Below are 26,321 nucleotides of genomic sequence, written 5' to 3'. Positions count from 1 at the left end.
TTGCAGTAATTTGCCAATAGGCTAGAAATTGGTTTTGCATTGTCCATATCAGACCTCTGCAGTAGCTTGCATGTTTTCTATGGAACCCAAATATCCCCACTCTTCATGTCTCTGTAGAATTCCATGCCAAAAATTTCTTTTTAGCTCCAAGGTCTTTCATATTAAATTCTTGGCTCAACAAAGGCATATATGACGTGCATCATCCACGTGCTTAGAATCAATCAATAGACATCTATATATGTTGACAGAAAAGTATATTATAGTCAAAATCCTAACATAAAGGCAACAATCATTCTTACAGCTGATGGAGCCCATACTCATCATTCATGAGTAAAGTGTTTGTACCTCTACTTAGGGCATTGCTTCAAGCCATAAAGTGATTTCTTGTGCTTGCAAACTCAATCTTCCTTCCGAATCTCTTTAAAACCCTCTAGTAGTTACATGTAAATCATCTCTGCCAAATCATTATGTAGAAGAAGTTTTTACATCTAACTGCTCTGTGTGAAGGCCAAATAAAACTCTGATGGAAGTGTGGCTCCCAACTAAAAGACACTTCATTGTAGTCTATCCCTTTTTTGTGGGTACTACCTTTTCTTTTGCTCCTCCTTTCTATATATCCACTTGCACTTAATTGTCCATTTTTTTTCCTCTCTTGAAACTTCAGTTAATTCATATTTTTTATTTGTGTGTAGAGACTTCACCTCTTCAAAATAGGTACCATCCACTTGTTTTTCTTCATAGTAGAAACTGCTGCTTAGAAAAACATGGTTCTCCGCAACTAGTTAATAAACCAAAAGATGCTCCATTCTTAAACCCGTACCTGATAGGAGCCTTATGACTGCATCTAGGTTTGTCTATGGCAATATTGTAAAACTAAGTTTATTGTTGTTAAACATTAGAAGATTAGGTTTTAGACATTGGATTTAGAAAGTCTTAAGTATCATATTTGAGGTTTTAATTACATTACTCAACCAGAAAATTGAAAGAACTTTCAAGGTATCTTACTGAATAACTGAATGAAGATCTCAAGACATTACAAAGGCATTTATAGTGTCAAGTTATACTTTTCTGAGTATGATTTAGACTAAGAAATACTAAAACTAATAAAATTAGAAATAGTACTCCTAATAAAAATAGAAAAACTAATTACTAATAAGAATGAAACCCCAAAATATTAAATCTATAATTATAGACTCTTAAATATTATAGTAGTGTTATATTTTATTGACTTGTAATTTGTAATCTATTTGGTAGTCTATAGCTAATTCATTCTGCATTAGTATCCTCATTCCCATCATTTGACTAATTTGTTAATCGAGGTGCTTTTGGATCCATCAATCTTTAACCTTAACTCCTCTCTGGTAATTGGCAGATATGCATTTTCTTGACTCGGCATCTAACTTAGATCATTGGTTGCTGCGGATTTGTGCATAGGCTTAGCAACTTAATTCTGCTTATCTATACCTTTTCAACAACCTCTCCTTTTTCCAAAGGTGATCTGTTAACATTAAAGTAGGCTCTGTTAAATGCTTATGCACAAAAGTGTTTAGGTAATCCAGATTGTGATCTCGTAGTTCTTGCCGTTTCAAGCAATATTATCTTCATCCTCTCTATGATACCATTCTAGTGTAGCATGCCTTGCAACCCATTTCTTGCAGAAATCGAAGGAGTTTTGACTTCTGTACCGACTTTATTGTTTGACCTAACACATTTGATTTGTTTCCAGACTGTTGTTTGACCTCGATTTTCCATTGTTTAACTTGGGAACACTACAGACTTTTCCTGGATGAAGTAAATCTGAACCTTTTTGAAAATATCATCAATGAAATTTACCAAGAATTTGGCTCCTCCTTGCTCTGGTATCTTGACTGGATTCCTTACATATTTACCCATGTACTTTTTTTTTTCACACATCCTTACTTTGATGTGGAGGAGATTTGATGCTTATACTATTCTGTTACCGAAGAATGTGGTGTTGAAATCAACCTCAGGATGTTTAACCCTCTTCAACATCTTCCTTTTGTGAAGCTCCACCCGCATTGCTTGTCAATATACTACCCCAGACGCGTATGCCATAGAGTAGAGTCATATGTGATGAAAGAGTAGAAGTATCGCCTGTAACTGTACTCCAATTGACTTGAACAAAATTATTTTCTATTCAATTCTCTTTCATTACAACCATGACTCTTTTATTAATCTTTATGATATCACTGCCAGAGTCTACAAAAACCACGCAAAAGCTCTTTTCTAAAAAGCCTGAGAAATAAAATTCTTTTTCAATTCGCGGACATGTTTTAGAATTTTCAAGATTCTGATGCCCTATTAAACATTTCAACTTTAACTGTCCCTATACCTATCAACTTACAGGGACAATCATCACCAACAAAATACTACCAGGATCAGTCTTTGTAAGTAAAAAACCAATCTCTATTTGCTGTAAAATGTGACAAGCAAGCTGAGTTCTAAAGTCCAAGAAGAAAAATTCGAAGTGTCCCTTCAGAACCGCCATTAACTCTTTTCCTGAGATGTTCTGGTGAATGGTTGTTTTTTCTGTAAAAGGGCTGCATAGACCTGTAATCATCTACTCCTTTGGTGCATGGAGGTTTATAAGCTTTGGACCGTGGTTAATGAGGAGTTGAGTGGGTGATGGCGGGATCGGTTAGAGAAGAGATGTGAGCATGGAAGGGAATCAGTGGGAGGAGAAAATACGTGGACATCATTCCAATCACAGTCTTTTGGGTAGTTTGGAAGAAGAGGAATGTAAGAGCTTTTAAAAGGGTAGATGAGGAGAATGACTTTGATTTTATCTTAAATCCTTGGTTTTTTGTTTTTGGGTCATGTTTTATACTATATGGAGAATTTTAGGAAACCTTATTGACTTACTGATAAATATGTAAATATTTTTTACACGGATTGACACCTTCTTGGTGTCTTTATTAATAATACTATTTATTTCAAAAAAGAAAAAAGAAAAACTCTTTCCTTCAGATGTCTGAGACTTCCCTGGTAGAACTTGTAGGTTCTCCTTCTGTTCATTATTTTTCTTCCACAGTTAGCAATCCTGCTTGCAGTGACTCTTCTGATGGCATTTAGAACATGCAACTTTCTTACCTTTTGCTTGGGACCTTCCCTTGGACTTTCCTCTTTATATATCTTTGAGATCAATCCCTTCCACAATCAGTATCTGCCATTAATCCTTTTTATTGAGAATTTCTGTTTCAATTCTTCTTCTTCTTCTGATGGGACCTTAGGACTGTTGCCACTTATAAGAAAGGGTTTCCTTTTCATGTATCAATGTGGTGTCAAGATGATTGAAAGAGACAGGAGGGTACAAAGAAACAAAATTGCCTCATCTTCCTCGTCCATCTTTACCTCAAACTGCAACAAATCACTAACTTCACTATTGGACTAGGTTATGTGATCAACCTGATCCTCTTCTTTTGCCCTCTTGATGGTACAAATCTCTCTCTAGGAAGAGTTTATTAGTTATGCTCTTTACCATGAACAGACTCTCAGGATTTGCCCACAAAACCTTCACCAATCTGTCTCCTATTGCATCACAAAAAATCAAATCCACCAAACTTATACAAACTGTACTGAAAGCTATCTGCTCCTTGTCCTTTAAGTCTCATCCATCTTGACTGGCTTTGATCCTGTTAATGCTCAATGACCATCTGTTATATCAGTAGATTTTTTTACCCAAATTTGCTGCAGACTGAAGTTGCCTTTTCCATTGAACTTGTCAAATTTTACCTTCAGTACATTCATCCTTGCTGTGGATTGCAGAAACCCTAGACCTAGCATCCAACCAACATAAGAAACCCTATCTCGAGATTGCCAACCTGGCTTCAATACATGATATTGTAGAAGTACCAGCAAAATGCACATGGATTGAAGTAAAAACAATAAATAAACAAAGAACACCAAGAATTTTTTGTGTACTTTGGCCTACTTCATGGAGCTACCTATGAAAATCTTCCACTACTCAAGGAGCCGTCTTATGACTAGCGTTTTTCATATATAGTGGAAGCAGAAAATCCAATTTGACCTTATAATAAAAAACTCTCTTTGAAATGTATTGTATTTTTACCTTTTTTTTTTACTTGAATGATCATATCAAGGCCTATTTTTGAATAGTGAATTCTCTAATATGAGCAGCAACTCAACATTTACGTCTAAGGAATCAACTATTTGAAATTGCTTCATACCCATAGAAAAATTCATTCTTTACATGGTAGATCATAAAATTTAGTAAATCTATTTCTTTTTTCAAATTGATCTCTGTTGGGTGGTTTATATGACTGCATTTGCATTGATCATGCCCTTTGTGTACATGCAAAGATTCAATGGAACTCATCTCAAACTATTTGAACTGACTCCAATTCTCGTAAAATGGAATGAAGTTTCAATTTTCTACATGGTATGTCAATTGAAAGAGAGAGAGAGAGAGAGAGAGAGAGATTCGTAAGAAATCAAATCAAACTGTTCAAACTCACCTCAGTACCCTTAGAATAGAGAATTAACTTTAAATTCTATACATGTTAGTTTGTGAAATTTAGCGACTATCTTCATCTCTAAGTTCAGTGAAGCACATTTCCTTACATTCTCATGACCTCAATTGAGTGGGTTCTATGAACATGTGCGTGTAGATGGTGTTAAAATATAAAGGTCAAAGCATGTGGCTTCGCTTTTTTCACTTTAGTGCATGTGTTTTTTTCTACTAATTTATTTTTTTGAATAAATTACTAAATTAACCGCAGAAGTTTGACATTTATCACAATTCAATCCTTTAGTTTTTTTTGTTCATTACAATTTGGTCCATGTTGTTTCTATTTAATTTAAATGTGCAGTTGTTTTTGTTTCTTAATAGAAACAATTAAACTAATTAGATCATGTTTGAATATTTTAAGAAATAGTTTAAAAGAATGATTTTGACTAATTAATTAAATTAATAGATTAATAAATTATTATAGATAATAATAGGCCTTGTTTATTGTTATTTAATTTATTAATTTAATTAATTAATTAAAATTATTTTTTTAATTATTTTTTTTTGAAAAATTTTAATATGATATAACTATTTTAGTTTTTTCTATTCGACAATAGAAAGAATCTGAATGTTTGAAACAAATAAAAAATATTAGTGATAAAATTCTAACAAATATTAGGAACGATGCTACAGCAAGAGTTAAATTTCATGGTCTAATTTGGGAATTTGCCCTTTTTTATTATTTTACGTAAAAACATTAGTTTTTTATGCTCTTTTCTTGTAAAATTTTCGTTTTTTTTTTAACTTTAATTTGTTTAGCCTTAGACTTCTAGGTGTATTTTTATGTAGAAACAAATGCATGTCTTCCAAAAATTAACAGCATTGGCAGATAAAGACCATGGGTATTATGTTGTAATTTGCCCAAATATAAATAAAGAAAGTTGATTATTTCCTATTAACTTAAGTTTTGAGATAATTTGGTCAACATAATTATTTCATACGTTATCAACCTAGAGGTCAAATGTTCGACTTATAGCCATTTGTATCGAAATTGAACTTTTGGCATAAGATATAATGAACATTCTTTATCTCCACTTTCAACCTAATGAACTTGCACAAAAGGGGATGCATTTAAATAAAGGTAATAAATTGTACACTTTTTTATGATATTAAATTTTAAAAATGATTAGATTAATTTAACTATTTTATTGGGGATGTTCGTATATTGGTAGAGAGAGTGTTACTCACTTCGACTCTCATAGAATCAAGGATTCCATTTTATACATGGTAGAACATGAAATTAAGCAAGAACTCCCATCTTTGAAGAAGTGCAATGAAACCTTTTCTTTATCCTGTGTTGGCCCTGGTTAAGTGGGTTATTAGTGAATTTATGTAAGTGACGAACTTTGTCTACAAGCATAGATAAGAGAAAGAGAGGGAGGGAAATTCATAGGAACTTGGATCGACCTATTTGAGCTCGCGTCTATTCTCATACAATTGAGAGCAGTCCATGCAATTTAGCAACTACATCCATCTCTCTCTACTCTCTCTCATAGAGGGAGTGTGAGAGATAGAAAGAATTGTAGAAATTAATCAACCTACTTGAGGTCACTTCAGCAATTTATGAAATTAAGCGACTACATCCATCTCCAAGAGAGCCCTGTTGTACTTATTCATGATTTTATTCTGCATGTGTGATCAAACTTGGTATTATGCATATATGTAAAATAATGAAATTGGATGGCCAATTATCTCATAAACTTAAAATCATTTGACCATCTTATTGGAGATGGTAATAGAACCAAAGGTATCAAACATTAGGAACCTTGTGCCTTTGACCCATGGAGAATCCTTAATCTTGCTTTGGCTTGCATCCTTGTTGCTTACTTATTGGGTCTTTATGCATTTCTTAGGGCTGACTCCATGTGTAGTTGGAGATACATATTAGAACGTAACATAAATTATAAGTTGAACCACTTTCTATTGTTTTCCCAACACTTACTTCACAGGATCAAGCATGGCATTTTAGAGAGAGAGAGAGAGCAAAGTTCCTATTTGTGTTTTTTTCAGTTTTCCTTTCCTTTGAGCGAGGAAGAGGGAAGACTGTGCTAAAACAAATATCAATCAAGTAGTTAACTAACATTCATGGAACAGAAGTGTTGTTTTGTAATATATTGGGCCTTAGCTGCTTGGTTGTGTGTGTTTTGTTTCCATAAAATTTTATTGTAATTTATTTCCCAGAAAGTTTAAGACTGTAGAGTTATACCATTATTTGAGTAATGATTTTGTGGTAATTATCTAGTATACTCGTCCAGGTCTTGGCTGCCATTGATCAAGGAGAAACACTTTTGAATGCTTTGCAAGATGCTGTTCCAGAGGATGTCCGTGGAAAGCTCACAACCGCTGTATCTGCAATATTGCACGCACAAGGAACAAATCTAAAACTTGATAGGCTTCTGGATATTAGTAGAATAAACAAGAAATCAACGGGGTCTAGGCCAAAAACTCAAGAAAAAGCTGGAGGTCTATCTAATTCTGAAGATCTGCATAAAGATGCCCATTCTTCAGATCAAACAAAGAGGTTGGATGATCTAGTGGATGGTGCTAATAATACTCAACCTAGCTTGGACAAACCTGCTGGTGACATGGGATCAGAGCTTCGCGCTTATGAAAATCAGCAGAAATCTGATGATGCTGCTCAGTCCCAGTCAATCAGTCACCAAGGAGATAGTTCTAGCTTAGCTAGGAAGAGCAGTAATCAGTCTGGAACCAATAATGAAAATAATGAGTTCATCAAAGAGAAAGCTGCTTCATCTCCTGATTCTGCTGAAAAGGATTCAGAAGCTGATGTCAAGGCTAGTATTACCAGCAGAGTCGAAAAGATAGGTGAATCTGAGGGAGCAATTATTAATGAATACAGAGTGGACCAAGATGTTGGAGCAGCACAACCAGGAAAGAGGGAGGACAATGTTCAGAAAAATGAAGAGAAAAGTCTGGATTTTTCTGATCAGAATAAGACAGTATCTGTCGATGCGGCAGAAGAAGCATCATCTCTGGGATCTTCTTCTGAGTCCCAACCAGTGGATAGGGACGGTAATAATCACCAGAAGAAAGACAGTAGAAATTCTCTGTCCATTTCTGATGAGAATATACCTGCAGTGTCTGATTCAAATCCCCCCACATTTAGTGTTTCTCAAGCATTAGATGCCCTGACAGGGATTGATGATTCTACTCAAGTTGCTGTTAACAGTGTTTTTGGTGTTATCGAAAATATGATTTCACAGTTAGAAGATGAAAAAAATGACAAGAATGACAAGGATGAAAAAATTGATTCAGTGTATGAGAAACAACAGATTGCCAGTGACCACATGGGTAATGAGGAAGTCAAAGAAAATGATCATTTTGATGGATCATATGAAACTCGTCCTTATAATTTCCCTGAGAATAAGGCAGGCTCACGACATGGTGTGAGGACTGGATGGATGGAAGAGGAACATTGTAAGTATTCTATTTTACAGAATGAGAATGACGCAGATAATTCTCATGGAAAAAACAAAAACAAACTAAGCATGGAGAGGAAAAATAAGAATCAGTTGGTTGGCAGCAAACTGCTGGCTGATTATTTTGACAGGCGAGTGAATAACATTCTATCTTACGCAAATGTGAATCCATACATGGATTCTGTCAATTATGAATATGTCAGTGGATATCTCCTTTCAAAAATGCTGAGTGCCAAACCACTAGATTTAGATACAACAACCGCACTTCTGCTTGACTACTACCCGGAAGACGGTCAATGGAAGCTCCTGGAACAACCTGGAAGTCTTGGAGACTCTATGGATGATGTTAGAACTAGTACAGTGGGATATGGAAAGATTTCTCATTCACCTACAAAATCATATAATGCAGATAACTTTATTGAACCATCTTATGTAATATTAGACGTAGAGAAACATCAGGAACCTGTTGAAGGATATAAAGGGATTGATAATAGGAGTGAAAATATTGAAAATGATGAGGATAGACTAGAAGAGTTCATGACTTTTGTAAAAGCCATTATAATGGATGCTTTGAAGGTTGAAATTGATCGCAGAGTAAGTGCATCAGATATGAGAGGAATCAAATCCGAACTTGCTAGAGATTTAGAAAAAGTAGCAAATGCTGTCTCTTTGGCTGTTGAGCGTGATCTGAGCAATACTAAGTGTTTTCAAAACAAGGACGATAGTATGGACTATACTTTGGAAAAAGTCGGTCCTCTTAACGGGGGAAGTATTATTAGGGCCATTTCGTCTGCTATTCTGCGTACAAATTATCCGAGAAGAATACTACCAGTGGGTGTAATTGTTGGCTCTTCCTTAGCTGCTCTGAGAAAATTTTTTCATGTATCCATGTTGTATGACAATGATCAAAGTAATGTTATGACCATTGATCAAACTGAAAGCTCTGGGGGGACAAATCATGACAATATCAATTTAACTGCGACTGCTGAAAAAACTCTCCAAAAGAGCAGTCTGAATATTCCAGCAAGTAGAGAAGAGGAGGAAGGTGGATCAGGAAATGTTAACAATGAAAGCATCATGATTGGTGCTGTTACAGCTGCACTTGGAGCATCGGCTTTGCTGGTTCAGCAGCAGGTAATACTTTTAATCTGAAGTCTTTGCACACTCGTGCACTTGTTTGAACAGATGGACATGATTGCCAATTTGTGTCAGTATAGAAGCCTTCTATGCTACAAGACGCACTCAACACCACTTATTTCATAGTGCTGTTTCATATATTGGGTTAATCAATTGAAAATTTCTGTGATGTTTTGGTCTCTTCTTTTTCTTATTATGTGGTCATCATTTTGATCATTAAACATGAAGGGAAACGATCCACCGAAAGATGAGGAAACCGATGTAGGTTCATCCAGATTGAAGGAGAAAGGAAATCTAAATAAAGAGCCTGACAAGCTTGAGGAGGTGGGATCTGAAAAGAATCCAAATAACATAGTCACAAGCTTGGCTGAGAAAGCCATGTCTGTTGCTGGTCCTGTTGTACCTACAAAGGAAGATGGTGAAGTGGATCAAGAAAGGTGTTTAACACATGACCTGTGCAAATTCCTATTATGTATGAGATTATCTGTAATGTTGCCTTTCTAACCTTATTTGTATTTCTCTCTCTGAACAGATTAGTGGCAATGCTAGCAGACTTGGGACAAAAAGGTGGCATACTGAGGCTAGTTGGAAAGATTGCTCTGCTTTGGGGTGGTCTTCGTGGTGCTATGAGTTTGACAGACAGGCTTATCTTGTTTTTGCGGATAGCTGAACGTCCATTGATCCAGAGGTAAAAGTCTCTAATCATCCATTTTGGCTACTTTCATGGCCCCAGCAGTCTTTGCTCTTCTCCTCTTTTTCTCTCCTGGCTTCATGTGAACTTTAAAGGCAGCTTGACGAGAATTAGTGACAACATTGCCTTATCAAGGGGAAGGATGTTTTATGTTAGAAGAAGAAACAAAGTAGAAAACTGAATTTTTTATTGAATAACTACAAGAGATTATACACGTACTTATAGTGTTGTAGCTTCATAAAAGGAAACATTATTATTTTGGAATCCATGATTTATAAGATATTCCATCATAATAGGAATTAAATAGCCTAATTCTATATATTGCACAAATGGAAATATATATGCTTTCCTTTTCCAACAGAAACTAATAAGATTTTATAGGCATATATTTTGCAGTCTCTCTTGAGCCTTAAAGCGATTAGTTTGGCCAATTAAGTTTCTTCGTTCTACGTTTTTCTCTATTTGGAAAAAATGTTGTTACCTCTAATTCTTGTAGTCATATTTTTATCGCCAAGAGTGAAATACAATATTTGATATGCCAATTTTAGTTTGACACTTATCATATTTTTCTTCCACTCCTCCCTACTTATTATTCTTTTTATTATTTTGATCTTTACTTGGGTCCAAGAGTTGTATTATTCTTATAAGTGGAGCCGAATGGTAACAAAGACATATAATTACCTTGTAAAAATTTATTGACACGTGTATCAACTCTCAAGTACAGGTTTAGTTCTGACCTCAATTAAAATTATATGGAAAAAACCGAGGAGCTTTAATCAGAAAGTCTCTTGCTATTTTACATGGAATGGTTGTGAGAGGGGAACATAATAATTTAACAAGGCATTAGAGAAAGAAGAGAATAAAAAATTTTGGAGTGCAGTTGTTCTGATTTCTTCATCAATTCAATTTAAACAGAGAGCATACGTGAGACACCTTAGTTTTGTTCATGACACAAGGAAATGAACCTTAAAAACAAAAATCTTGAACCTGAAATATAGACATATTAGAAAACATAAAATATAAAAGGTTTTGTTAACTATCACAAGCTACTAACATCCAAATAACCATTGGGAAATTATAAAAGAAAACGTTGGACAAAGCATAATTCTGGGGGTTTGACAGGAAAGAATGTCAAACTCTAACGGTGGCAATAAAATATTTTGTTAAGTTTTCATTATATGTGACAGATTCAGCTGCTTATGAGAGCTGCATTTAAGCCAGTTTAACCTATTATGTTAGCAGATCTTTTACGCACCTGGTTCATCTATCTTACATGTGATTCATTGAGATGACAAATTTTAACTTCACAAAAGTTCTATTCCTTTTCATAGATGTTGCACCCTTTTATTACATAATTTTGATGAAATTCTCCTATTAACTATGTCTGGTATATTCTTCATGTTATATTTTCTAATTTGTGGTCAGCCCCATTACTAGTCTGCTTTTGAACCATTCTGATTTCCCCGTTATTTCATTGTTTTTTCTCCAAAGGATTCTTGGCTTTGTAAGCATGGTACTTGTTTTATGGTCACCGGTTGTTGTTCCCTTGATTCCAACACTTGTGCGGAGCTGGACAACAAACAATTCCTCCCCAATAGCTGAATTGGCTTGCATTGTTGGCCTCTACGCTGCTGTTATGATTCTTGTTGTGTTATGGGGCAAAAGGATACGGGGGTATGAAAATCCACTTAAGCAATATGGGCTGGATTTTACATCAGCACGAAAGGTATTAGCTCAGACAGCTTCTTGTATGGGTTTATATTGTTGGAAACACTTTCTTTTACATAGTTGTTTTTTATCATTGAACTTGTTGACTGTGGTGTTAGATGTCTAAGCCAAAATTATTCTGTCAACTAGTGTGGGAGACAGAAGATTTCTACTGGTGATAGTTTAAAGTTTCATGCAAGGAAAACAGTTGAAAAAAAATTCCAAGAGTATTCAGTGCAACTGTGATAAAGTATTTGCTTTAGATGAGGTCTGAAGAATTTTAGAATAAGAAATAATTTCCTTTTTCTCACATTTTTATTAATCGATGATCAGACACATTTTATAGGCAAAAGAAGAAGAAAAGGACAAAAACTAAAAAAAACAGAAAATAGCAGTAAGTATTTTGTTACATTACCAAGTTGTCAATGAAGGAAAAAATAAACAGTAAAAAAGAAAACACTGAAAGTAATTCTACACTCCCCCTCAATTTAGGTTACATAAATTTTTAATAAGTTTTGATTGGATATCAATACGTTGAAAAGTTCTTTGGGAAGTGCCTTTGTTAAAATATCTGCAGTTTGCTGAGTAGTACGAACGTGGAGTATTGTAATAGTTTGATCTTCAATCTTCTCCCTGATGAAGTGTCTATCTATCTCCACTTTTTTAGTTCGATCATGATGTACAGGATTTTTAGCTATGTTGATTGTTGATTGATTGTCGCACCATACTTTCATAGGAGTAGTAACCGAGAATTTCATTTCCATTAGAACTCTTTTTAACCAAATTCCCTCACATATTCTATGAGCAAGTGACCGAAATTCAGCTTCTGCATTATTTCGTGACACAACAGATTGTTTCTTACTCCGCTAAGTGACTAAATTTCCCCAAACGTAAGTACAGTACCCAGACATAAATCTTCTGTCAGTTATAAAACCCGCCCAATCTGCATTTGTGTATATTTCAATATTCCTGTTCATTGTTTTTTGGAAAAATAGTCCTTATCCTGGAGTTTTCTTAACGTATCTTAAGATCTGATATACCATATTCGGATGAACATCAGTAGGTTGGTTCATGAATTGACTTGTAATACTTACAGTAAAACTGATGTCAAGTCTAGTATGAGCGAGATAGATAAGTTTGCCCACAAATCTCTGATATCTTTCTTTATCAACTGGCTTGCCATTTTTAAATCCAACTTTTGTAGTCGTTTTCATGGGTGTTTTTGTTGGTTTACACCCGAGCATCCCTGTTTCTTTCTACAGGTCAAGAACATATTTCCGTTGTGACACAGATCTCTCTTTTAGAACGATTAAATTCCATTCCCAGAAAATACCTGAGTACTCCAAGATCTTTTATCTCAAACTCCGTGGCAAGAAAAGTTTTGAGTTTCTGAATTTTCTCTATGTTATCACCTGTTAAAATAATATCATCAACATAGACAATTAGGATAACTTTTTTACCAACGGCACTGTTCTTGACAAACAAAGTACGATCAGACTGACATTGCTTATAGCCCATATGGTTAACTGCTTTGGTAAATCTGTCAAATCAAGCTCTCGAAAATTGTTTTACACCATAGAATGCCTTTCTGAGTTTGTATACCTAGTGAGTTTCATATGTGGTCTCAAGGTCTAGAGGAACTTTCATATATACCTCTTCTTTTAAATCTCCATTGAAAAATGCATTATTTACATCAAGTTGATAGAGAGGCCAATTAAGATTAGAGGCAAGACAGAGTAATATCCGTATAGTGTTGTATTTAGCCACTGGGGCAAATGTCTCCTGATAGTCTATCCCGTAGGACTGAGTGAAGTTTTTAGCTACTAGATGAGCTTTGTACTGATTCACACTTCCATCAGGATTGTGTTTTATAGTGAATACCCATTTGCACCCAACTTTATGTTTTCCTGGTGGAAGTTCTGTCAGTTCCCAAATCTTATTCTTTTCCAGGACCCTAATCTCTTCTTGAATAGCACTTTTCCACATTGGCAATGCAAAGACTTCATGAATTGTTTTAGGTTCAGTGGGGCTGGCATCAAGTTTACTTACATATGCATGATACTTTGAAAACAAGTTGTTGAATGTAATGTAATCCTGTATAGAGTGTCTAGTACAAGATCGAGTTCCTTTCCGCAAAGCAATAGGTAACTCAGTATCATGATCAGTATTGGTAACAGTGTCAGAAATTGTGCTTGAAAACTCATTACCTGATGTGTTCTTATTGCTTGGAACTGGAATAGACTCATGACAATGTGTAATTGGTTCAGAATCTTTATTAACTGGAGTTTTATGTTTTCTAGTATAGGCACGTAACTCTTTATTGATAGTAGTAGGTATAGGCTCAGGTTCAGACTCTTTGATACTGCTTTCAGGAAAATTTGATGAGGACTCAGGAATAGTGAGGGAAAGAGAGGTGAGAGATGGTGTATTTATATCTCATACTTGATATTCCTGATTAGGACTCTCCCCCTAAATATCAGTAGTGGGATAGAATGACTAGTTTTTAAAGAAAATAACATCCATAGTGTTGTAGAAACGACGGGTTTTGGGACAAAACATTTGTATCCTTTTTGACTTTGTGAATATCCAACAAAAACACATTTAATGGTCATTGGGTCAAGTTTACCCCTGAGGTGAGTATGAACATGGACATAGGATGAACAACAAAAAACTTTATAGGGAAGGGTATGAAGAATATGAGATTGCGGAAAGACCCTGAGGAGAATATCATAGGGTATTCGAAATGAGAGAGTTCGGGAGGACATGCGGTTTATCAAGTATGCAGCGGTGAGAATAGCCTCTCCCCAAAGAAATTTTGGAATGTGGGTAACAAACATGGTTGATCGGGTTACTTCAAGAATATGTCTATTTTTCGTTCAGTTATGTCATTTTGTTGTGGGGTATTAACACAAGAACTTTGATGGATAATGCCGTGGTCAGAAAAATATTGGCTCAAAGTGGTTTCAAAGTATTCACGCCCATTGTCTGATCTCACGACTTGAATTTTGGTGTGAAATTGATTTTGAATCATGATGTAAAATTTTTTAAAAATTTGACTAATTTCATATTTGTCTTTCATGATAAAAATTCAGTTAATTCTAGTGTGATCATCAACAAAAATACAAACCATTTTGTCCCAATAATATTAGTGACCCGAGAGGGATCCCATACATTACTATGAATTAATGAAAAAAGTTGTGTGGGTTTGTAAACTAAACTAGGAAATGAGTTTCGAATATATTTGGACAGTTGACATACTTCACATTGAAATGAAGTTGGATTTTTATTTCGAAACAAAACAGAAAATAGCTTTTTCAAGTACACGAAGTTAGGATGTCCTAAACGGTAATGCCATAACATGATAGGGCACTCTATGTTTAAATTGTTTACAGATTCAGAATTAGTACATACTGCATGATGAGTTTGTCTATTAAAAGAAGAGTTGTCAGCTTGCAGTAGATAAAGACGTGAATCCATGCTAGCATTGTCAATCGTCTTATCCGAATCTAAATCCTGAAATTCACACAGTTTAGAGTTAAATGTAGCCACACAATTCAAGTACTGTGATAGTTTACTTATTGACAGGAGATTGCAATCCAAATTTGAAACATATAACATAAAGTACAAAATTAACTTGGGTGTCAGTGCAATTATTCCTGTTCCTTCGACCTGGGAGATAGAGCCATCAGCAATTTTAACTGAGAATTTATTTCTGCACTTACTATATTCATTGAATAGTGAGATATCTCCGATTATATGATCAAAAGCACCTGAGTAAATAATTCATATTCCTTTTTTTGTGGAATAAATTGAGAAACCAAAAAAATTAACTTTGTGAGCTGGTGAAGCATTACCGAGAACCATATTGGAAGAAAACATTTTTTGGAGGAGGTTGATTTGTTCAGAACTAAATAGGGAGCTTTCGGTAGGAACAGCTGCAGCTGATTTCTCCTCTGTTGAGACAAAATTGCCCCGATGAATTTCCTCCATTTTCTGCTTTGGTGTCTTCTTCTTCTCAGCCGATTTCTTTTCAGCTAGTTTCTCGTGAGCTTCCAGCATCTTACACGAACGTGTCCCGGTCTTTTACAGTATTCGCACCATGACTGTCCCTTCCACTTAATCACCCGACTTGTGAGGACTGCACCAGTCTCGGGTGAGAGAGATATGCTTTCAGCAAGGTTAGGGTTGAGTTGCGAGTCACCCATCATCACTTTCTTCCTGCTTTCTTCGCGTTGCCCCTCAGAGAATACCTCTCTGATGTTCGGGAGAGGTTTGGTTCCAATGATGCGTCCTCTTACTTCGTCGAGATATTTGTTCAGTCCGAAGAGGAATTTAAAGATTCGTTTCTGTTCTACGATGCTTCGGAATCTCCTGGCATCCTCTGGGTAGCTCCAAGCATGTTCTTCAAAAATGTCAAGTTGCTGCCATTTTCGAGTAAGAAAATTGTAATATTGATTTACCGTTTTTTCTCCTTGGCGTAAGTCATGAAGAATTGCTTTGATTTCGAAGATGGCAGAAGTGTTATTGCAAGTGGAGTAGAACTCACGAGCTGCGACCCAGATATCGTGCGCAGTCTCATAAAGGAAAAAATTTTCTCCAATCTCGGTGGTCATTGAGTTCACCAACCAAGACATAACAAGATTGTTCTCTACTTTTCATGTCCGAGCATTTGGATCGTTCGCGGGAGGAGGTGAGAGCTCTCCAGTAAGGTATTCATCCCGGCCTTTCCCTCAGATAAACATTAACACCGAGGATGACCATTGAAGATGGTTACTGCCATTTAGTCGATGGCCAGTAAGAGCATGGCTGTCAAGCATCGGAAGATGGGAGCCTGAAAGGACTTCGGGCGGAGAAAGATCTGCTCATCCATTGCCTATTGAATGCAAGGGGGATGCTGAAGGATTTGGATCAGGTACAGTCTAATACCATGAAGAATTTTAGAGTAAGAAATAATTCTCTTTTTCTCACATTTTTATTCATCGATGATCAGACACATTTTATAGGTAAAAGAATGAGAAAATGACAAAAACTAACAACCTTCCCTAGTTGAAGAGAAAAAAGCAGAAAATGGCAGTAAGCATTTTGTTACATTGCCAGGTTGTCAATGAAAGAAAAAATAAATAGTAAAAAAGAAAACACTGAAAGTAATTCTACACGGTCATGTTCCAGCTAACATTAGGCGAGAATCCCAATTCTGTATCTGAACCAGCACTTTGTTGTGTTTTCAACCAAGGGAATTGAATTGGGAGTAAAACATTTTGCGAACTTTTTGCTTTCAGAACCAGAATAAATTTTCTTGGGAGAAATCTTTCTTGAAGTTTCTTTAGTTTGCATTTTGTGATGCTGTATTTGGTTAATAACAATTATAGCTTTGCCTTCCTTTTTACCTGCCACCCTTTTATCCTTCTGTTCCTTTTTTCCTTCTATATTTTCATCCTTTCTGTTTGTGTTTCTCCTTGTTCCTTCCATTAATCTGTTTTCTTTTCCCCTATTTTTCTAGTATGTTTTGGGTTTATATGAATGGTTTTTGCTTATTTTCATTGTTACTCAATACCCCAAGTTCTCTGTGATCTGTTATTTATTGAAAACAGCAGCCATTATGTTTTAGTCCTGTTGAATTTTTTTTTCCAGTTTGTGTACATTATTGGACATAAAGTTTATCACTCTAACTTATTGCTTGCAGATTCAAGAACTTTTGAGGGGCATGATTGGAGGAATCATGGTTGTTCTGTTAATACAGTCCATAAATGCTTTAATTGGCTGTGTCAGTTTTTCTTGGCCTTCGAGTCTTCCTTCTTTGAATACAATGGCGTCTCTCAAAGTCTATGGACGAACGATTATGCTAACTGGTCAAGGAATCATAACGGCAACTGGTGTTGTGCTTGTTGAAGAACTACTTTTCAGGTCCTGGTTACCAGAGGAAATTGCAGCTGACCTTGGTTATCATCGGGGAATTATTATATCAGGACTTGCATTTTCTATATTTCAGAGGTATCTCAATTGTTATTTTGAAAAAAATTTTAGCATGATTTTTTCTTCTTGTTTAGCATTTTCCTTTTCCCTATTTATGAGCATATTTTGGCAGGATATGCTTTCTCTATCTCTGACTTGACACTTATTAAGTTATTCCCTTGTCCTCAGAATTTCTTAGGACTAATTGCTCTTCATAATTTAGCTCTATTGAATCATTCTCGGAGATGCACTACTAGAAGACTCAATATTTTTCTTTTGTTAAATGATTAAGCTGGATGCTATATCTTTAGATGGTGGCTTGTTTCTTTTAGAGTTCAAATTGGCTATCAATTATGGCTTATATCCGTTTTCTCCCAAAAAAGGGGCATATATCCTAACTATTTTAAAAGTCATCCCTTAGTTGTGCCTTCTGCAAAGAATGGATGTAAAGTAGGAAATAATTATCCATCTGAGCCCATCCTTTACTTAATTTAGGCTCTGACTGATGAAAAAAGTATTTATTGTTCTCTATTATGATTTCCTGAGTGTCATTGTAACCCCTTGTCGACTACCTTGGCTTCACCAGTTAATCAAGTTTCTGTGCAGTTTCTTTAACGAGCTTACTTAGTTTCTTATCTGAAACTGATCTCTTACCCAATTAACCTTACTAGTCATTATCTCTCTCTTGGATTTCAGGTCTTTGAGGGCAATCCCAGGGCTATGGCTTTTATCTTTGGCTTTGGCTGGGGCTCAGCAACGAAGCAAAGGAAGTATCTTCATTCCGATTGGGCTGCGTGCAGGTATAATGACTTCAAGCTTTGTTTTACAGACAGGTGGCTTCCTCACCTATAATCCCAATTTCCCTCTTTGGGTGACTGGAACCCACCCATTTGAACCTTTTAGCGGGATAGTTGGTCTTGCATTCTCTTTATTACTGGCAATTATCCTCTATCCAAGGCAGCCATTGGAAAGGAAAAAATTTAAGAAAGTCTGAGAATAAATTTAAAGTCATGAACAGGTATTGAAGAATGTTCAGTTCAACATTTAGCAATTGCTGAGTGGTCCTAACTCGGAAGACTTGGCCTTGTTGTAATTATAGTGTTTACTAAGTTCCTTTTTTCATCTGCAAATTACCAAAGAATGATATAGAAAGTGGAGAACGAAGAAAAGGAAGTAGAGGCCCGGTGGAGATCTGACAGCGTTTCTGCCTCTATAATGCTGGAATACTCAACAATACAGGCATCAACTCCACAGATGCAAATCTCCTATCTGTTTTGGTCTGGGAGGTTGAGGTGGGGTTTGTGCAGAAAAGAGAAGTAGGGAGAAGTATAAGAACTAAAAACGATTAAGACAGAGATACGGGTATACAGTAGTTGGTAGGTAATGAAAGCCAAAGTTGAGGCAAATTTTGTAAGAGAGTGATGTATATTAGTTTAAGGTTTCGTCCTGTTTGTCCAATGTATCAATATCATCCTGGTCCTGTAAAAATTTAGGTACTGCTCATTTTTGTCCCCATTTGTCAACGATTGATTAAATTATGTAGATCTGTATAGTGCAGCAACTTGTAAAACATTTTTGGTAATTCTAGGGTAGTGGGACTCTTGAGATTTTCTGTTCTTTTACTGGACGGATCACCTCCACTACTCACTAGCGTCCAATAGAAAGTGCATTGTTATCGGAAAGATCATTATTCCTGTTCTTGAATATGTATATATATTTCCACCTTTATTATTTTATACAGAATGAAAGGCACTTGCATTCTACTTTAATGTCATGTCTATTGGATCTGAAATCTCTTACAAGAATTTTCATATATTTTATTTGAAAGGAGTTTTAAACCTTCTTATCATTTTGGGGCAGAAAATGTGATGCTCTTGATACCTAAGGCCTATATGCTTCTTTACCCTATAGCCGAAGGGAAAATACCGTATCAATCTTTATCTACACTGAAGTCTGAAGTGCTGTTATTTCATAGAATATTCCAACTTAAGCGTAGTCATGGTGGCATACCTCAAAAGGAAGCTATCTTATTTTGCACTACCTTAACCTTAAGATTAAAAGCTTCCTTCATACCAAATTTTGTAAGAAAAATTACTTTGATTATGTTAAATTCAATTTTCTTTTTTTTTTTCAGATGAGATTATCGAAAATTCTATTTGGTACTACGATCCCAAAGAGGAAATTCTAAACGGTTAACATTCAGCAGTCTGGCTTATTGTCTTTTAGTTATCCACAAATTTTCAGAAAAGGTATTTGGAGTTATACCCAAAAAAAAAAAACAAAAGAACAAAAGACTCATGATCTAGTGGGACATATACCACCCAACAAATTCTTCCAAGCTGCAATAAATTTTCATTTCAGAAGTAACAAATGGTCCACTTTTCTCCTTAAAATTTTAATATGCTCAGTAATAATAATGAGAAGAGTTTGTCAGAGCATATTTTCATAAGCAAGGTTCTCATTGCTGCCAATGTCCTTTTCCAAAAGACGCAGATCTCATTTGATGATCAATTACGTAATAGCTCATCTTTTCTTTTAGGTGGTCATCTGTCTAAATCTAAAGAGATTTAGTGACTACCAAATTACAGTTCATAAACCCTTTTTCCTTTTTGGCCACCATTAGTGTCTAAATTCTTGATAGTGGATTTCAATTCAGGCGGAGGGTCTCTAAAGCTCGTCCATTTTGTACATTTTTTAATCGCCAATTACAACAAATTGCCAAAAGAAAAAAACAATCATAATTATCGCAGAGAAAAGTAAGAAACTGAAAAACTAAAAACACAAACCTTTACTGGAATAGATGGGCTCAACAGCCAAATTCAAACAAAGCCGATGATGATAACATACAAAATGGAAATAAAAAGAAGAATATATATGTAAAAAGGAAAATTTAAGGCCTTTCTTGACCATTCACAATGCCAAAACAATCATATATATTAATTATTCTTCAAAACCCACAAGTTGCCTTCCTTCCAAACTTCCACTTACTCAACTGCTAGAGGAACAGATTCAGCCTGAAAACAATTAAATAAACAAGGTGTCAAAAACCAAAATACTAATGCTTTTTTCATCAGCAGAACTTTAGGCAATCAAACATACCAGCTTACGATACTTGAGGGCATAAAACATTTCCAGGTACCTACGACTCTCGCGACGATCAAGGTTAGACACATGTTTCCAGAATCCATAAACTCCGGTTAGAGTCAGTAACCTCTGAGAGTAAATTTGCCATGTGTACCTGCAAAATATCAGCAATAAGTTTAGCAATCTTGAACTTGAAACCAGCTCATGATCAGAAATGGTGTATAGAGAATTAGCAGTGTGCTTACTTCTCCTGGATTCTCTGCAGGCCTCCCTGAGAGATCTTGTCCCAGTGAGATGGATCCTCCTTGCATTTCACAAAGAAATCAACAAGGATCTCAGCAGCCTGACCACCATGGTATGGATCAATGTGGAAGCCAGATTTACCATGTACAATGATCTCAGCAGGACCACCATTGCAGGTTGCAAATGTTGGTAATCCACAGGTCATGGCCTCAACAACAGTCAAACCAAAGGCCTCATACAATGCAGGCTGCACAAAAGCTCCCTTGGTATCACAAATGTAGCGGTAGAGCTCACCATTTCTCACCCTGTTCATCTGGGAGGAGATCCATCTGAACTGCCCATTCAAATTGTATTTTTCAATCAGCTCAAACATATTCTTCATTTCAGCCTTCTCCTCATTGTCCTTGGATTCTTTTCTCCTGTCTCCACCCACTACAACTAGGTTAACCAATTCCCGTAGCTTAGCATTCTTCCCGTACCACTCAACAAGTCCAGTCAAGTTCTTCACACGATCCAGCCTTGCCATGGTGAATAGAATGGGCTTGCTGCGGTCACTTAGCACACATCTGTTCCCAAAACCAATTATTTTTAGCCAGAGGGATTCACTAACTAAAGCAAGAAAATAGATACATGAACAAAACTAAATGGTGTCCGTACAAGTGCTCTTCATTCTCTACAGCACTGTAAAGAAGCTCTTCGATCTCGGGATGGAAAGATTTCAACCTCCTACTCTCCTCAGTGTATGGGAAGTAGATGCTCATATCAGCACCGGGGGACACAATGTTGAACTTGGGGTCAAACACGTCAATCCCATGAACGACACGGTAGAGTCCAGGAAGAGTGAAAGCCGTGTGACTCTCATACTGACCAACAGTGTCCTTGCTGAAATCACAAAAAGGATAAGAAGGTTAACGTCTTAACAGACCAGAAATGGACAAGAAAAATCAATTACCACAGTAGATTGGACTACCTTCCGGCAATTTCTTGGTAAGTACTTGTAATAATAAAATCTGTGTGGTTCATGGCTATAAGATCCGCTGTGAACTGGCAAGAGAAATGGTATTTGTCCTCAAGCTTTTTCCAGTAAATATCTGAATCAGGATACTTGGTCTTCTCAAGGGCGTGAGCGATGGTACACTGCAAAGATAAAACATGGTTAGCTTGTGAAGAAAGAAATGAAAATATTGGTGAGAAGAAACAAAGAACAAACCTGAGTGACCCCCAGTTTATGAGCCAATAAAGAGGCAACAATGTTTCCATCACTGTAGTTCCCAATGATAAGGTCAGGCTTGCCCTGTAACTCTTTAGAAATTTCAGTTGCAACATCCTGGATACAAGAGTACCATCTTTAGTTTCAAAAAGGAAAATCAAATCAACTTGAGAACAATAAAAATGTATTACTGCAAAACCGAAATTCACCTCAGTGAAGGTCTCTAGGTAAGGCCAGACTTCAAATCGTGAGATCCATTGTCGAACAATTCCCTTCTCGGTTCTAAAGGGAACACGAAGAATATCTGAATACTCGGTGCCATATACTTTCTCCATACGCTGGCCACAAGTAGTCCCCACCGCATCAGGGAGCAACCGGGTAATCTGCATATGGCAAGTGATGTTGAGGTCTAATAAACAGATACTGCAACCCAACCTAATAAACAGAGGAGACTAAAAGCACTTACAATGAGGATTCGTGGAGTGATATTAAGGCCTTGCTGCTTTATACGTTGAAGCATCTCAGTTTCCAATGCACGGACTTGATCCAAGATGTAGACAACCTGGATGAGAAAGAAAAATCAGTCTGTATAAATACAGATGAACAGGAAGACAATAGATCAGGCATGGTTGTGAACTAACCTGGCCTCCAGTGTCAGGGTAACCCAAAACATTGTCCTGGGCAAAGTATCCATGGGGGGTAAGGATGACAACATTAAAAACCATGGGAATTCTGCCAAGGAACTTCTCAAGAGTGCAGGGATCAGGTGCCTCAAGAAGATCCAACAGAAGTTGAATCATTTCTAGCACACGCTCAGCTGTGTCACCCCATCCTCTCTCCAGTCCAATCTCCTGGAACTTGTGTTCTAATTCAGCATATGGTGTTTCGGGTGGCAATGTAGACAGATATTCCTCTGCCTTCCTCAGAATATGTTGAAGCGAGTTAAGGTTCTGGATCCTATCGTTCAGCATCATATTCTGCACAATCACATAACATTAGACCACAGAATTTCTGGGAATCACAAACATTACAGCACAAATACACATCAAGAAGGATTATATGTTGAGAGAGATACCTTGCCCTTGTGGCAGTGGACTCGGAGAAACTCGAGCAACGGGTGCAGACTCTCCTTATCATGGAACAATTTGGCCGAGAGATGGCGGTTGAGGAACTCAACTCCATTTCCAATCGACTTGGAAAGAGTTGGGCGAGGGAAAGATGCATTGAAGGGCTCAAAATCCAACTCAAGCACAAAGTTGCCATTCAAGCTGCATTTTTTTAGCAATGAAATCAAGATCATCAATAACCCAAGCAAAGTAAGAAAGAAGCAAAAGGAGGAGGGATGATGAATCTGGGAGTTGATCTAAGTTACCTTCCATCAACAAGCTCTTCCTTGAAGTGAAGATACTCAGACTCACGCAGCTCTTCAACAACAAGAGCATGAACATTTACTCTTATGTACTCCCATACACCAGGCCTTGGCCGCACAGCAAGGGCAACCCATGGTGGCAGAATTATTGCTTCCTGTATCATTATAACACCACCCAAATTGTTCAACAAGACAACTAAACACAAAACAAAATGCTCAAGTGATGATCCATGTTAATCTAACCTGTGAAGATCTAAGAATTTCGAACACTGCCCCCTCAGCCAACTTCTTCCTGTTGTCTTCAGGAAGAGCTTCAAACTCAGCAATAAGCTGGTGATGTTGCAGAATTCCTTTTCCCTTGCCTTCAAGTCTGCAGTACCCAGATATAACAACACAACTCAATTATATTCCTAGTTTAATACAACTCGCACAACTGATCATCTGTATCTACTTGCTTGATCTACAATACTGACTTACATGCACAAACACACACACATATATATATATATAAAACTCCGGACAAGTTACCTTGAAAGCAAGGCCAGCACTTCATTTCTTTGGGCAGCAAGTGTCTCGTCCAGGCGTTCACGTTGACTGTGAACGCGGGTGATCACACGGCCGGCCATTGATTCTCAGTTAAACTACAGCACAAGAAGAAAGTTTGAGAAAGGTGCAGAATTAAACCAAAATAATCAATTATAAAGGACGATTGGATTGGATAAACGCCATAAAGTCAATACAGCTAATTATGGTGACATCACACACACATGAAAACAACGAGGGTTAAATTTCCAAACCTGCCACCACACCAACCTATCTTTAATATATTTAATATTTAAGTATGTTGTTATCGGATTTAATACAAATTTAAAAACGACCTGCCATGGTTGAACAACTAAGATTACTGTCTTGAATACAGAAACAGATTAGATCCATTGATAGTTGCAGCAAGACCAACATTTTATATGGTAATCCACATTATCCTCAAACTAATATTAGGCATATCTGGTTGTTTACAACAAATTGCAGATTTAAACTCTTCAGGCCCATTATAAGCATAATAAATTCTCTTCTGCTTTTCCATGATCTTTCTTTATGTGATTTGAGGAAAATAAAACATAATATTTAGGGATAGCCAAATCCCTGCTTTTACGGATAAAGAAGAGAAAGTTAAACAACTAGAATAAAGCAGAGAGAGTCTTTTACCAGGAAAACAGGAAAAAAAATGTTTACTAGAATGTTCAGTGCGCAGAATTTTTTTTTTTTTTTTTTAAAAAAGAAGAATAAGAAGAAAGAAGATGGTTTTGACTGGGAAGAGAAATAAAGATTGAATTTTTTCTATCCTCAAGCAGCAGAGTTCGCAAACCCATTCAGAAATCTAGTCAAAGAAAAGCAAAATCAGCAATGGAGGAAACACGGATCATGATTAAAATAAGGACCATTTCCAAGTTCAAAGTTGACGAAACATTATGAACTTGGAATGATAAAAAAAAACTTGAAACTATAAAATTATATATTTCAAGAAAAAAAAAAGAAGAACAAGAGAAATAGAAGTAGAAAAATAAGGAAAGCACCTAAACAGAGTGAAGCTAAGCTTTGATCAAATGAACGCAATGAGGTGATCCAAGCACTAGATGATGAGCAAATTTATAGACGGAGCCCCCAAAAAATATATATTAAAGGGATCAACTTTTTAATTGAAAAAGAGAAAAGACAAAAACCCAGGGCCACGGTTAAATCTTTGTTTGTCAGCCGAATATTCAAAGATGAGCCGGAGGCGAGAGGGCACTTTTGTAAAATCACAGATCAATTCACCAATCAAAAGCAAAATTGTATTATTACTCTACTTCTGTGCTTATAGTCCGTCATTAAAGAAAAATAAATTGCTTAAGCAAACATAAGAGAATCTGGCAACTGCCATAGTTAACACCGTAATCCTCAAGAAATCTACCAACCAAACAATACGTGAGAGAAAGAAACTTATCCAACTAAAAAGTTACCAACTTGTTCATCTGGTACAAGAAAAAATGAAGGAAGTATTGGCATTTTCTAGCTTTTTGGAGCTTTTTCGGGGATTAAAGCCCAATAAATCAGAGGGTAAGGGAGAAAATTTCATTTTGAGTTCTCTCGTTTTTGCCCCTTTTGAAAACAATTAAATCAGAGAGGACATTTGTGGACCATAGACTCAACGGTCAGATTTGCGCCCATATCAGATCATCACAACCAAGACTTTATAGGATCTTACCTGACCCAAGCCACGTACAAATACAATGTATATTAATTAATTCATTGACGTTTCCTGTGCGTATATACACACAAACACATATATGCGAAGAAAACATTCATATTATATGATTAAAAGTCAAAGAATAAAGATGATCCACAGGAATATCCTGCAGCAAAATGATGCAACAAGAAAAAAAAAAAAAAAAAACATTTGCGAAGAACTTAATGAAGAAACCCAAGTTCAGAAACCCAGCAAGAACATATGAATTTTTAAGACATGCATTGCATTTACCTTCGGGAAAGAAAAATGCGAGAGAAAGAAAGGGGAGAAGAAATTAACAGGGGAAAACGCAATGAACGCAGATGAAAGTATCGAAAGCAAGTAAAGGGTAGTGGAGAATGGTTAAGAGTGAAGAGGGGTTTTATAGTAGTGGTGATGGGGAATGGTAAAGACCGTGGTGGGTGTTTGGCTTCAAAACCAGATAGAAAAGAAAAAAAAAAAAAAAATTAATATTAAATGTGCCTGTGTTTTCTGATAATCCCATAATCACCTTCCTCTGGTTTCTCTGTTCCTATCAATACCACTTTTCTTTCCCACTTGTTTTTTCAATTCATTTTCCTTTTTCATTGAGCAATACATTATTATACCTAAATTATAAAGCCACTGGTCTCCCCCGGGTTAAGCATATTGTTTCCTGTTCCTTTTCTTTTTT

General features: G+C 36.3%; 2 protein-coding genes across 5 annotated transcripts in view; one reads left to right on the top strand and one right to left on the bottom strand.

Moving 5' to 3' along the window:
- The window catches only part of LOC110812031 (alpha/beta-Hydrolases superfamily protein), a 33,449-nt gene extending 14,204 nt beyond the window's left edge, over positions 1-19,245 (top strand). For all 4 annotated transcript variants that reach the window (XM_088207248.1, XM_088207247.1, XM_088207250.1 and 1 more), the window contains 6 exons: positions 6,805-9,123; positions 9,355-9,563; positions 9,659-9,814; positions 11,309-11,543; positions 17,208-17,515; positions 18,173-19,245. In XM_088207248.1, coding sequence (XP_088063374.1) covers positions 6,805-9,123; positions 9,355-9,563; positions 9,659-9,814; positions 11,309-11,543; positions 17,208-17,515; positions 18,173-18,470 — 3,525 coding nt within the window. In that variant the 3' untranslated portion in view covers positions 18,471-19,245. The remainder of the gene's footprint in view (positions 1-6,804; positions 9,124-9,354; positions 9,564-9,658; positions 9,815-11,308; positions 11,544-17,207; positions 17,516-18,172) is intronic.
- A 1,004-nt stretch (positions 19,246-20,249) lies between these two features.
- Positions 20,250-25,112, bottom strand: SUS4 (sucrose synthase 4). Its single transcript, XM_022038670.2, has 14 exons — positions 24,957-25,112; positions 23,911-24,023; positions 23,626-23,752; positions 23,386-23,537; positions 23,089-23,281; positions 22,655-22,990; positions 22,480-22,575; positions 22,223-22,396; positions 22,014-22,130; positions 21,774-21,940; positions 21,461-21,685; positions 20,806-21,369; positions 20,576-20,714; positions 20,250-20,490 (listed from the first exon to the last, which is right to left on the bottom strand). The coding sequence occupies exons 2-14, from the start codon at positions 24,006-24,008 to the stop codon at positions 20,461-20,463; spliced, it is 2,418 nt and encodes an 805-aa protein (XP_021894362.1). The 5' UTR covers positions 24,009-24,023; positions 24,957-25,112; the 3' UTR covers positions 20,250-20,460.
- Positions 25,113-26,321: the final 1,209 nt, after the last annotated feature.

The sequence above is a fragment of the Carica papaya genome, chromosome 7 (assembly GCF_054855325.1).
Source record: "Carica papaya isolate Zhongbai chromosome 7, ASM5485532v1, whole genome shotgun sequence".
Lineage (NCBI taxonomy): Eukaryota > Viridiplantae > Streptophyta > Magnoliopsida > Brassicales > Caricaceae > Carica > Carica papaya.
The sequence above is the reverse complement of the archived record's forward strand: the minus strand, read 5'-3'. Positions and strand labels throughout refer to the sequence as shown.

What these genes read in the sequence shown, in the direction of transcription:
- SUS4 (XM_022038670.2), bottom strand. Translation starts at nt 24,008, where the DNA reads ATGGCCGGCCGTGTGATCACCCGCGTTCACAGTCAACGTGAACGCCTG. An exon ending in ACCTAGAGACCTTCACTGAG is followed by an intron (nt 22,131 to 22,222) that starts GTGAATTTCGGT and finishes TCTTGTATCCAG; the next exon opens with GATGTTGCAACTGAAATTTC. An exon ending in GTAGAGAATGAAGAGCACTT is followed by an intron (nt 21,370 to 21,460) that starts GTACGGACACCA and finishes TTTTGGGAACAG; the next exon opens with ATGTGTGCTAAGTGACCGCA.